Below are 13,932 nucleotides of genomic sequence, written 5' to 3'. Positions count from 1 at the left end.
CGTCTAACAGTGGCTCTATAAATGGAGCTTCACTTAAAGAAGACCTGTCATTAGGTCATAGAAGTTGAACTGGTTTACTGACCTGAATAGCTATGTCTTCATAATTCCTGTGCAGTTTTTCATTTTTCCTAAACCCCCCCAGTTCCAGAGATATGGACCACTGTTATGCTTGCTCCATATAGGCTAATATGCTGTAGTTAGCCAACAGGGCGTGAACCACCCTCAAACTGCCTCATACTGATTGGTCAGCATCAGAGGCATGGAAGCTAGCTCCACACCATTGGCTTACAACAGCAAATTAACAAATAGGGAGCCAACACAACATTGGGATCAGATCTCTGGAATGGGTGGATTGACGGGAAAAAAAACCCACTGGAATCAGGGAGACGATGCTATTCATGTCAGTTAACCAGTTCAACCCATATGTCCTAGTGACATGTCCTCTTTAAGGGAAAAACAGGGACAACAGATGTGCAGCAGAACCTTGCTTGGAATAAAGCCTGTATTCGTATTATCCCATGAGTCGCTCTCATGATTCTATTTCTTTGCATTTTCCAAACATTTTAATTTATTTCCAAGACAAAGAGATTCACCAGTGATGTGGGTTTGGCATATGGTATAATACATCATGGCAGAGACTGACATGGTCCTCCAGCTACTTAAAAAACAAAAAAAATTGGAAAAGCAACCATAGCCCATAAGCGCCATTAAAGAATCTCCATGTCCTCTTTAATGATGAATGCATAGTACCCAAAAAAGATTTGCAAAACTTAACATTTTGACATTGAAGATTTGTTTAAGGCGGATATCAGTGTAACTGGCCATGTGATCATGATCTAAGAAAACATTCTGCAATTGTGCAGAGTACATACAATATGCTGTTCACAAACAGGTTACAGGGCTAACGGCTGAAAATCATTTACGTTCAGTAAAGACTAAATAAAGATCGTATGTGTGTATTAGGGAAGTATGTCTCTTTAGCAAAAATGTTTTCTAAGCATTTCACATGGCAGCTGATGTATTGCAATCTACATCCCACCACACCATCCAAGACTGTTAGCGCCACCTTATTGTTACCTTTAACGTATCAAAGCAGTTTGCTACAGTTGTGTCTTTCAATGCTTAGCCTTTAGTGAAGAGTTTTTAAGGTGAACCTTTTTGTAGACTGCTCTTTCTTAAGCTGGCCATACACAGCTGAACTTTTATGTGTATGACAAGCAAGTGTAACTAAACCTTCAAAACTTCTGACCTGTCACTATGACATGTCAGACGTTTGTTGGTCGGTGGGGGTCCAAGCACGGAGACCCCCACCGATCACTAGAACGAAGCGGCCGAAGCGCTCGGGTGAGTGCTGAACCGCTTGGTTTCTAATCTGTTTTTTTTTTTTCGGAAAGCTGATGAAGCAGTGTACGGGCTCACAGACTTTCTATTGAGTCCCTACACCGCTACATCAGCTTTCAGAGATAAGCCAATCAGAAACCAAGCGGCTCAGCACTCACCCGAGCGCTTCTGCAGCTTAGTTCTAGCAATCTGTGGGTTCTAAGTGCTCGGAACCCCACTGATTAAAACTTCTGACATGTTACTATGACATGTCAGAAGTTTTCTGAAAGTTTAGTTACCCTTGAAATCAATGACACAGCTCTTAATAGAGTACCTATCTGTCAGCTGTCTTATGTTTTATTTATATATAGTTATACTAGAAAATAATACAATATCTAATAGTATTAGTTATGCTCCAAAAAGTTATTAGAACTTTACATATGTTAGGCCCTGTTCACATCTAAGTCACGGGCCTCCATCACAGGTTCCGTATTATTAGGTCAGGCAAAATGATGGAAACCCGACGGAACCCATTAAAGTCAAAGCCGTTGTTTTCCATCATGCAACGGATCCCGAGCCTCCAGTATTCTCGTTCTACTCCTATGACCGCGCAGAACAGAGGATCTAGGAACGCACTTGTGAACAGAGCCTTGCTTAAAAAGCCTCCTCCAGTGTGTTATAAAAATTGGAAAAATTAATACAGTATTCTGTGAAGTTACAGGATGCCTAGGACTGTCTACTTGACTTTCCCCATGATAGCACTTCCTAAACTGTACCCTGGCAGTTAAGTGTTGTCACCGATCCTATAACCAAAAAAAATAACAGCTATTAGGATAGGAATAATGAACCACCAGGGCACAAGGCAAGAAGAGTTAAAGTGTAGATAAACGTTTAACAAACTTCTGACATGACATAGTGACATGTCAGAACTTTGGATTGGTGAGGATACATTTATTTCCAGAAAAAGCCGAACAGACATGAAGCGGCTGAGTGCTCACACGAGCACTTCAGCTGCTTCGTTCTAGCGATTGGTGGGGTCTCAGTGCTCGGACCCCCACCAATCCAAACTTCTGACATGTCACTATGACATGTCAGGAGTTTGTCAAACGTTTAGCTACACTTTAAGGATTATTCACACGAACGGCTTGATCTGCTGCATTGAAATCAATGTTCTTCTATGGGGCTATTCCGTTTTAACGGACCGTGTGACTGGCCCCTGAAAAAATGGGACATGTCCTATTTTTTCCAGTTTTCACAGATCCCTCAAGTCTATGAGGGATTTGTGAAATCAAGTCTCAACACGGATGCAAATCGGCCGTGAAAAACGGACGTTTTTCATGGCCGATTTGACAGAGGTTTGTGTGAGTAAGCCCTTAACAAAGAGAAATGGTATCAAATCGATTATCATAGGCAGAATGCATGTTATTAATAGCTGATAATGCAGAACAAAAATTAGGTATTTTTAGAATACGCAAAAATTAGTTTAGCCCATATCCCTTCATATACCGTCATCAGCATTAAGCTGTAAAAGCATGTGGAGCGTTACACATCTTTATTGTATTAACAAAAAGACATGCCCCTGAAGGGTGTAAGTGCAGGAATTTTGCTTTACAAAAGTCTGCCAAATATATAAATGATATATGTTGCAGGCCTTTTCTCAAGCTTTAATTGAAAAAGGATATCATGGCCCCACAATGTCAGCACATGACATACGTAGAACTATATCCAGAGGTGTAGCCTGGGCCCTGTACAAAGCCACACCTGGGCCCTCCACCTATCTGCCTATACTATACATGTAGTGTATACGCGATATATATTTCACAGAATCTATAGACACTGTAAAAATGAGGTATTCACTTCAGTGATATGGCTCCACTGAGTGTTGTTTTACCATTGTACAGATAGTCTCATAGGTCACCACACTTACTGCACCATGCCAACTTAAGGTGCCACTGCTCTTATGCCAAAGGCAAGAGGTCATAGTCATGACTGTTCGTTCTGAGAATCTTTATAGCTCTGACACTGACCATAGGTTTCACTGACTTCCACAACTGTAGCAAACAACATGTTGGTTAGTAGCAAAAAGCGGAAACACCTTGCCCTCTTGTCTCAGGTTAGTGTTTTTACCATCTCCACACTTACTTGCATTGTTCATAAATGGAGCAAAATCTGTAAACAAATATCATTTGGAATTGAAAACATTTAACGTATAGGACATCAAATACTAGGACAACAGTAACTATTAAATCATGTATTATTTAGTGGAAACTATGCTTGTTTTATTAATACACTATAAATGAACTAATGTCCGGATCATAAAACGCACACATACTGTACTGCAGCAAAACTCTGTTTGACATGAAGTTGTCTAAAAGTGGATCCACTATAATTGGCCGCTGTCCTGGGACACACATAGAAGGATTCTGTAGCTACTTTTCACAGTTTTGATTGTAATATGAAACAATATCCTCCTCCCTTTCTCATATTTAAAGGGATACATTATTGGTATTCCTTTTTGTGGTTTTGTGTTCCTTTAAGTAAATAAAGCTTATTCAGTTTTATAATGATAGTAATATAATAACGATTATACTTTGGGTTTCACGCCATCATTATTTTCAAGATCTCATATTGCTGACAGTGAATAGAAACACTTACCTACCAGCAGCTGAAATCCCATACAGACATAGTACTTCTCACAGCTAAGGGTTTGATAAAATTCTGTCTAGTCTAGGTAAGCCTTTGTGAGATAAACACCCTGGACTTGATTCTGATAAGTTTTACCAAAACTAAAGGCCCTTTTACACATGCAAATTATCAGGCAAACGAGCGTATCGTTTATGCAGCATTAAATATTATAGTTGTCGGCAGCACATCTCTCTGTGTAAACAGGGAGACGTGCTGCCGACAAGATAGAAATGTATGGGGACGAGTGATCGTAGTAACACAATCAATCATTGCTCCCTGTGAAAGGAGCAAACGAGCGTCGATCAACGAGTTACCTCGTTAAATCGGTGCTCGTTTGCACGGCTCATATCAAACTGTGTAATAAGACCTTAATACATTGTAGCAAACTATTAGTACATGATAGTCATGTGTGCTATAGATCAGGAACATTGCCTAGACTGGACAGAATGTAACAAGAACAAGGGGGGAGATCTGTGATGCCGATATGTTTAGCTCAGAGAGGATGGCCTAGACTGCTATCCAGTATCAAACTATCACTTGTAAGAACTATTAGATCTGTACTGGCATTCAGCCCCTACATTTAAAGAAGAATGTTTACATTCACTGACAGGAAGAACAGATCTCATAACTTGAGAGGAACTGAAAACAAAAAGCGTAATAATGAAGCATATATTTTCATTATATAATGCTTATGCATTATTTCTAATAAAACTGGACATCCCGGAGGGGTTCTGGTCACTATAAAATCTATTATGGTGCTTGTACAGAATGCACCTTGACTATTCTGATGCAAATAACCAATCCTAAAGCTTGTACAAATGTGCAAAAAGGACTTCAGACAAAAAAAAATATATGAATACATAAAAATTCCCCAATGTGTCCGTTATCACATTTAATGCTTTTCTGAACAAGGGATAAGCTGTGGGAAATGAACGCGCTATAAAATGTAAAGCATTCTCTTACATATGGTTATCTATACAAATTAGCTCAATCTTTTAAATAAGGATTAAGTCTTCATTGAGTGAATTTAACCTGGAAAAAAGTCTCATACAGAAGTTACAGGTGCTGTACCTCTAGGAGAAGAACAAACTATTTGAAGTAGTGTTTAAAGGAAATGAGAAGTATTAGCCTCAAGGATTAAGTATTTAGAATAAAAATTGATTTTGGCTTTTCGCAAGTGGAACAAAACGATTAAGAAAACGCTTATTCACAGCAAAGTCTAATTTCATGACCTAGAATCTGTAAATAAAGTAAAAACGGGAAATGTACTGTATATAGATCAAGGAAAAAAAATGGTTTTATTCCCCCATATGTGCAAGGAATGCAACGTTTCAGTTGCTCAATTTGCTTTACAAGGGCTGCATTGAGCCGCTCAAATGTTGCATTCCTTGCACATATGGGTAAATAAAACCATTTTTTGACATTTTCAATTTGGAGTGCTGCCTCTTTTCCTTGATCGGTCTACATTTGAGGGATTCACAAGGTCGGATTCCTGGAGGCTGGCACCCTATTAACCCTCGTGAGGTCCAGTTCTGATGTACTGCTCTTACTTTAGCGATTTGTGCGATTTGTACACACAGGCTATAGAGGCTAAGCCCAGGCTTACCGTAATCTGTAACCGATTTAGGGGCACGCTGGTCAGTGTCTGTATTGCGCTTCTTGTTCTTGGATTTCCAGGCATGATAAACTTTGAGCCTCCTGTGAAATTCTTCTCTGCATGATGCCAGCAACTCGATATCTGTTCACAACAGTTAAAGGGGAAGAAAATATATTTTGGTTAGTGCTACCATATGATTTAATGTGTACCTCTAGTAATACAGTAGATGAGGAGCTTGTTATATAAGCAGCATGATGGCCTCAGTGGTTAGTACGGTTTCTTTGCAGCACTGGGAGCCTGGATATGAATACAACATCTGCGTAGAGTTTGTATGTTCTGCCCGTGTTTGCGTAGGTTCTCTCTGGGTACTCCAGTTTCCTCCCATACTAATAAAACATACTGATAGGTTAAATGGCTTCCAATAAAAATGGCCCTAGAATGTGAGATGTAGGGTATTTTGACTGTGAGCCCAATTAGAGAAAGAGAATAATGTGAGTGATGACAATCTATGTACAGAGCGGAGAATATTTTCGCACTATATCCATAACAGGAAATAAAAATAATGTCCAGTTACCGTGAGTAGTCAAGTTAGTGACATTAGCGCAAATGTAAATCACTGGTTTCAACGGCACATTACTGCATCAAAAGAAATTAGGTTCTTAAAGGGGTATTCGTGTCTCGAATATTTTTTATTGTATAATGTAAAGTTCTACAATTTTCTATATCACTTCATAAAGTATACTGTTTCAAGTCCTTGAATTTCCTGATCACATGATGGGCACATAAGTGAACAGCTTGTTACAACGGAGAGCTCTGATATACTAAACCAGCTGTGTCCATCACATGACAAGGACCGAAGTAAACAAGAAAGGTTCCTACTAAATGACAGCCAGCAGAGATCTTGAAAACCATAAGGGTTTGGGGCAGAAAGTATATTAGAAACTTATAAAACCTTTCATTAGGCAATCAATAACCTTTATTTTCCGAAAACGTAATTTCCCTTTAAAAAAAAAAAAACAACAACTGCTTTTTGAACACCTGGAGATATTCACCTTAAGAAAAAACCCACTAAAAGATTATATGAATATTATGAATTATATTCTGTGTTTGCTGCTCTAAGCACCTGTTCACGCTTGTGTCTGTGTTTCCGTTCTGCTCAGTTTTGATTTTTTTTGGACATAATAAAGCATTTTGTAAGGCGAACAAACGGGTTTTACATTTTTTTAAATTAGAAACCTTATTAATAAATTTTTTACTAAAGGGTTAAACCGGCCAGCATTGGAGGTAACGCCGATCCCGGCTGTTAGAGAAGGAAAAACAAGGAAAGATTTTACCGCTCAACGGCACTGCAAAGTGAGTCCAACGTGTAGTTGATATGAACAAGTGTTCCAGCGGGTAGCGATAGACAATCCACGAACCAGTGTAGGTATAGATGGTGCCGATGGTACTAGTAGTTCCACATGTATGCAGTCGATAAATCGACATCTTCCACTCTGGAAAGAACCTATGTCTCCAGTAGGGAAAGGAGAATAGTGCAAAACCCTTCAACACAATGTTCGTCACGCAACTTTTATTGCATACTTACAAAACAGGACAAACCAGGGTCGGGCGAGATTGTTTGGCGTGCCGCACATGTTTTTATCTTATGAGCTTGAATATTTGTCCTGTTATGAAAGTATGCAATTTATCGACTGCATACGTGTGGAACTACTAGTACCATCGGCCCCATTTATACCTACACTGCTTCGTGGATTGTCTATCGCTACCCACTGGAACTCTTGTTCATATTAACGACCCGTTGGACTCACTTTGCAGTGCCGTTGAATGGTAAAAACGTTCCTTATTTTTGCATTACTTGTATGGTGTTTTGGATTTCAGCAGTCTTTTCTACCTGCTCCGGCCTGAGAGATATATATTCTGTTGTGAGTTATAGAGCCAGGGTTTTTCTTCTATTTTACGTTAGAGCAGGAGCCAGCTGTCATTAGACAGTGTGGCACCTGCTATATCTGGCATGTTATACCCATTCTTGAATTATGACAGCTTTCTGCAGCAATTCCGTTGAAAAACGCAGACATTCCGCTGAGGCATAAACGCACAATTTCCTGTGTTTTTTCGGCAGAAAAAGGTGCGTATATTGCTGTGTTTTTCCCAAAGCAAGGAGATGGTGACACCTCCTCTGAAAAACGCAGTAATTCTGTCCACATTACGCAGCAGGAATTGACACACTGCGGTTCCGAAAGAGACGCACCACAGGTCAATTTCTGCTCTGAATTTTTATGCAGCATGTGGATGAGATTTGTTAAATCTCATCCACTGTGCTGCTACTGTATTCTGCTGCGATTTTTCCATCCGAAATTCCGGACGGACGAGCCCGAAGATGGTCTAAAGTTCAGAATGCTAGAACAGGAGGTACAGATATTGAAGTCGTAGTAAAAACGCTAAAATATGGCTACATTACGGCTGTCTGAATTTGGCCTAAAGATCACAGTAGAGCCCTCAAGAACTCTGGGCAAAAGCAATGAATATGATGAAATAATCCTAGAAGCAGGAAATGATGCCAACAAGGGGTTAAAGAAAGGTAATCAAGGTAAGTTTTTGTAACACTGTCAGCAGTGCATTGACAAAATGCTAATTTCCATGAACCCTTTAAAGGAAACCTTTCACCTGCTCATACATGTGAAGCTGAGTGCACCACGTAACAGGCACTGCTGCACAAACCTTGTCTCACTTTAAAAAACTATTTCTATCCTTCTACATTATTCAGATATTGGAATTATTATATATGGCGCCCGATATGTAAATATCAGCTGCCACATATGGGCAGGTAAAAGGTTCTCTTTAAATTTATGCAGACTGTATACACTGTACTTCAGGGGAGGACATACCACTGGTGCAACCAGCCGCATAATTGCCCAGTAGGTAAAGGAACCACTGCCACCTTATAAGCAGATAGCAGCGTCCTACTCTCTATAGCTCACAATTACTGGTGGATTGTTAGAGAAATATTATGGGGGCGCTCTAGGATTAAGGCCTCAGTGTTTGCAATCCAAAATCAGAAGTGGAACTTAAACATAAAAAGTATAATGGAAACGTGTACCTCTTCCATGTTTTGGATCCAATCCTGGTTTTGGCTTACAAATACTGATGCAAAATACTGACCTGTGTGAATGAGGCAGAGAGCATTTACTGTTCTTGCACAAGGGCACTCTCTGCTGTCTGTGTCCCCCCCCTGTGTGCTGACTTTCATGTATTTTGTCACTATTAGAATTTACAGGTAGTTCTCAATGAATTAGGATATCAAAAACTTATTTTATTTCAGTAATTCAATTCAAAAAGTGAAACTCATATTATATAGATTCATTACACACAGAGTGATCTATTTCCAGCATTTTTTCCTTTAATGTTGAAGATTATGGCTAACCGTTCATGAAAACCCAAAATTTAGTCTCTCAGAAAATTAGAATATTGGGTAAAAGTTGAAGACTGTAGACTCATGACGTTACACTCCATATCAGTGAATCAACGCAAAACACCTGCAAATGTTTCTTAAGCCTTTAAATGGTCCAACAGTCTGGTTAAGTAGGCGACACAATCATGGGGAAGACTGCTGACTTGACAGTGGTCCAGAAGACAGTCATTGACACACTCCACAAGGTGGGGAAGCCACATAACGACATTGCTAAAGAAGCTGCTGTTCACAGAGTGCTGTATTCAAGCATATTAATGGAAAGTTGAGAGAAAGGAAAAAGTGTGGTAGAAAAAGGTGCACAAGAAACAGGGATAACCACAGTCCTGAAAGGATTGTGAAGAAAAGGCTATTCAAGAATCTTCATAATCATCAACATTAAAAGAAAGAAAATGCTGGAAATAGATCACTTTGTGTATAATGAATCTATACAATATATGAGTTTCACTTTTTGAATTGAATTACTAAAATAAATTAACTTTTTTGATGATATTCTAATTAATTCTTTGAGAAGGACCTGTATGCGGTCTTCTCTCTAGAGGTAAGATGCGATACACAATAAAAACATTTAACTGAAATAAAAAGATGCAGTACAGATCATGGTAAAAAATATCTAGGCAGATGAGTTTTTAATGAGAGAGCAAAGGGGAAGAGGAGCCAGATCCAATTTTTTGCCATCAAGTCCCATACTGTCATGTTTTCAGTATGGGACATTAGTCCCACGGGGAGGCAGTGACTCACAGTGTCATGGATGACTATGATGCTAGGAATCCGGCTCCCTGAATTGTGTTCGGTCCCGGAAATACGGCTGACATACGGTCTGTATCTCACGGACCAAACAGGGCCCTGTGAAGCAGGCCTTAGACTCTTTAACAAGGGGAAGTGTAACACCCAGTTGTGAATTTATTCATAAATTTTTAGTAGAAATAAATAGATATACGTCAGAAAGCAGAATTCTAAGAAATTTTTTTATGGTGAATATAGGTATTTCATAAAAATAGCCATGTCAGGAGAGCTCGCAGGCCCTCTAACTGGAATTTCAATGTATTAAGATCATAGTATAGCTGAAAACAAATCTACAGAACTGGTAAAGGTTTAACTTCCAGCAACAGAACTGGGTCAGCTGGTCACCTAAAGTTGTGTGCTCCTGCAGGATTATAAAAATTAGGAGCTTCCCTCTCCCCATAGCAGCAGTCATTTCAGTTTACTTAATGTGCACGCTGTTAATCATTCGCTGCTTGCGCTTTAATAGACGGGTTTGTCGACTTACCACATGAAGTATTGATTGCATCTCTGAGCTCCGCATATTTCCACTTGCTTAAGTCATACTTCTTGACGCTGGCAGCAGATTTTGTAGCTTGAACTTGCACCCCCCTGTAAAAGCACGACACACAAGTTATTTTAATCAATAAATTACACTAAATACCAACTATAAGCGAAAAAAAAAAAAAAAGCTTTTGAGATTTATGTGAGAATAGAAATCAGCAGGATGGCGGATGCAGCACACCGACAAATATTTGGTTTGCGCTCCAAAGGTATATTTTACTATTCAATTTTGACAATATAATAAAACGTGTGATTCCTTTGTGGGAGTACAGAATAGTTAAGACCTTCAATGATCTACAGCAGCAAGTAAAGCAGTCACAGTAGACGTAAACTGATGATACATCTAGATTGCAATAAATTACCAGCAGTTAGTCAATTGTTCATTTTTATAGCACGCGAGCCTGCTTGGAATTAAAGGGAACCAGTCACCAGCATTTCACCTATTGAACACTACTCACCCCTCGCTGGCAGTTGCCGTCTAAAGTTCATTGCCGTTATCCCCCCCTCCTAAACTCCTCCTCCGACCATAAAGAACGGTCTGCAAACATTTTGCGCCTTTTATGGAAATATTTTGTCAAGTCTCGTTCGTTCCTCTTCTTATGCCCGCCCACCTCCAAAAACTGGCTCACCCTGGATGACCTAATCTCATCTGAGATCGCGCACATGCACCCACCATGTATGGTCCGACACCCTTCCCTGCTTTGTCCGGGCCTCAAATCTAGTTACTGCGCATGCGCCGCTATGGTGACCCGTTGTGCACACGCACCAGAACAGGACAATGGCGCGTGTGCGGAGGCGGGGTTAACTCAAAAAGGCATCTGGAATGAAGATATGACTCTTTTATTCTCATTAGCATATGGCGTGGGAAAATGGAATACTAGAAGGTGCAGAGCTGACTTATGAGATAATTATAGGTTACATAAAAATGATTTTTCATCCACTTCCACCAGATACTGCTGGTTTAATACGTGAAATGCTGGTGACCGATTCCTTTTAAGGACAATATACATGGGAAAAAAAATTGCTAACATTATAAGGGACTTTGCACCAAAAGAGAAGCCAGTTTAAAGGCTAAGCGGACTTATCTTCAGATGAAGAATGATGACACATCTCACTAGCTATGGTCCAGAACAATACATTTTTACATTGTTGATCTATGAACTACATTTCCTGAAAGAACAGCTTATGTGTAGGTCTGGTATGTATTATGTGCACCTGGATTACTGCGCAGCCTACAGAGTAAATCCACTTCTAGTATATGAAGATAACCCTTATGCTCCTTGACTCAATCAAAACATTTCCGAAGCTTCATTGACTAATATTTTTCACACTGGCACCGTCTATACATTCTGCAATAAATACATGCTGTGTACAAAAGGCCAGATGAGCTTCAGGATCCTTCCTTTCTTGGTTCCGACATCTAAACATATGACATTCTTCTATTAGTCAGTTGCTGCAAATGAACTTCATAAATGATCCATCAGACTTTCTTCTATTATGCCGTAAAAATCTAGTTTAAAAGAATTATGAAGGATTAGAAAAACAAGGCTACTTTCTTCTAAAAACGGTGCCACACCTGTCCACAGCTTAGGAGTGGTATTGCCGCTCAGACCCATTCACTTCAATCCCAATCTTCAACACTCCAGCAGTCAAAGTGTGGTGTTGTTTCTGGAACAAAGCAGCCATGTTTTTCTAATTCTGGACAACCGCTGTACCCGTGTGCCAGATGTGTGTAATAGTGACCGCGGCATCTGAGCGGTTAGACAGAGGGATGCTGGGAATCCGTTGCCACGGCAGCCAGATGTAAAGTGAAGGCCTCCAGGTCTGCCTGTCTTTGCTTATTAAGCCCAGCGAAAAGCATGGCTTAATAGTAGAGCACGGAATCGCATGGTAACGTCCCACATGGAAAGTTTAGATGTGGAACAAGTAATTCCTATGCCAAGTCACTAATTACTATGCCAAGTTCAAGTACTTAAAAAATCTCGCAAAAAATCTAATAAAATGTGATCAAAAAGTTGTATGTACCCCAAAATGTCCACAAAAAAAAACAAGTCCTAACACTGCTCCACTGACAGAAAAATTTAAAAAAAAGTAGTCTCAGAATAAAACGATACAATTTAAAAAAAAATATTTGTTTTTATTTTGTAAAAGTAGTAGAACTAAAAAAACTATATACAATTTGGCAACGCCATAATCGTACTGACCTAAAAAATAAAGTAACATGCAATTTGTACCACATGTGAAACGCTGTAAAATCAAAAAACCCTAAAAAATTATTTCCATTCCGCTCCGCAAATAATTTTTTATCAACTTTTCATTGCATTATATGGTACATTAAATGCCATTAAAAACTACAACTAGTCTTGCAAAATACCAGCCTTTATACTGTTATGTCGATGGCAAAAAAAAGTAATGGCTCTTAGAAAAAAAAAAAACGCGAAAAAATAAATAAATTGGTCCGGTCCTAAAGGGGTAAAGCATGAAATAACATGAAAAAACCCGTTGTAAATACTTTACTATTGTTGCGCTTATTTTGAGTAATAGCATGTTTTTTTTTATCCATTCTCATACATACTGTAGCTGTTTTTATGATAAACGTGTGACCTAACAGCTTAGCTCTTTGTGACTATGTAAGCTAATAAAAATGCTCTACTTTGTGGGAGAAGGAAAACAACAGACTACTAACAGGCTAAGTAAAACAAAAAGTATTTACATCGTTTCCCAACATTTTATGTACCGGTTACAAGCTGTCACTTGAGACCTACACTCGTCTGCCAAGGTATCATTTGCCAGTGCCTGTACCCAGTGTACTACACCATTGTCTCCTGGTCCACTGGGCCAGCTTCTATTCATCTGATCCACCTCAAGAAGTAGCAACCTGGTAGTCTCCCCGCAGCGAAGTCCAGATCCCCGTATGGGGGTTAAAGGGTGAATACCGGAAAGTCTATTTCGATAATGCCCTTTGAGGTGGCTCTAAATCAAACTGGTTGAGTAGCACAGTGGATCCAGAACCCACTAGTCATTATAACTTTACGTTGCATATATTTTTACAGTGTTTGTGATACATACTATTTTTTATTCTTAGTCTTGACGTAAACATTTTTTATGGAGAGTTACCCTGTACAGCACGCTGGCAGCAATGGTTTAGCCGAAATCTTTTTACATGATCATCTTGCTATCAGTTTGCCTCCACCATTTTTCAGTAATAATTATTTGTACAAAGCAATTTGTAAAGTTACAATGCAATGCGCTCGTTAAAAATGATAAAGTCACGCGAGGACAGGTTAATAGCGCATTGGGAATACAATCTTGCCGAAGGGGTTGCACTTAAAGCCGATATTTCATGTCAATGTCATGCCCTGTCTTGTGCATAACACAGAAAACAATTGCAGCTAAACACTACCTAATGAGTACTGTAAATCCTGTTATATTATTATTAGCTCAAACAACTGCTCTATTCTGTATCTCACAGTATGGCATTGAAATGGGAATACAGACATAATTACATTAGCATACATAGTGCATTGTTTTATGGGGG

At 39.3% G+C, this 13,932-nt stretch overlaps 1 protein-coding gene across 5 annotated transcripts in view; it reads right to left on the bottom strand.

Moving 5' to 3' along the window:
* Window positions 1–13,932, bottom strand: part of MYO6 (myosin VI) — a 274,062-nt gene that overhangs the window by 6,485 nt on the left and 253,645 nt on the right. For 3 of the 5 annotated variants that reach the window (XM_075862043.1, XM_075862045.1, XM_075862046.1), the window contains 3 exons: window positions 10,339–10,442; window positions 5,612–5,743; window positions 3,463–3,489 (listed from right to left, as the gene is read on the bottom strand). In XM_075862043.1, coding sequence (XP_075718158.1) covers window positions 3,463–3,489; window positions 5,612–5,743; window positions 10,339–10,442 — 263 coding nt within the window. The remainder of the gene's footprint in view (window positions 1–3,462; window positions 3,490–5,611; window positions 5,744–10,338; window positions 10,443–13,932) is intronic. The other 2 variants (XM_075862044.1, XM_075862047.1) reach the window with 1 other exon arrangement.

The sequence above is a fragment of the Rhinoderma darwinii genome, chromosome 4 (assembly GCF_050947455.1).
Source record: "Rhinoderma darwinii isolate aRhiDar2 chromosome 4, aRhiDar2.hap1, whole genome shotgun sequence".
NCBI classification, from domain to species: Eukaryota; Metazoa; Chordata; class Amphibia; order Anura; family Rhinodermatidae; genus Rhinoderma; species Rhinoderma darwinii.
The sequence above is the reverse complement of the archived record's forward strand: the minus strand, read 5'-3'. Positions and strand labels throughout refer to the sequence as shown.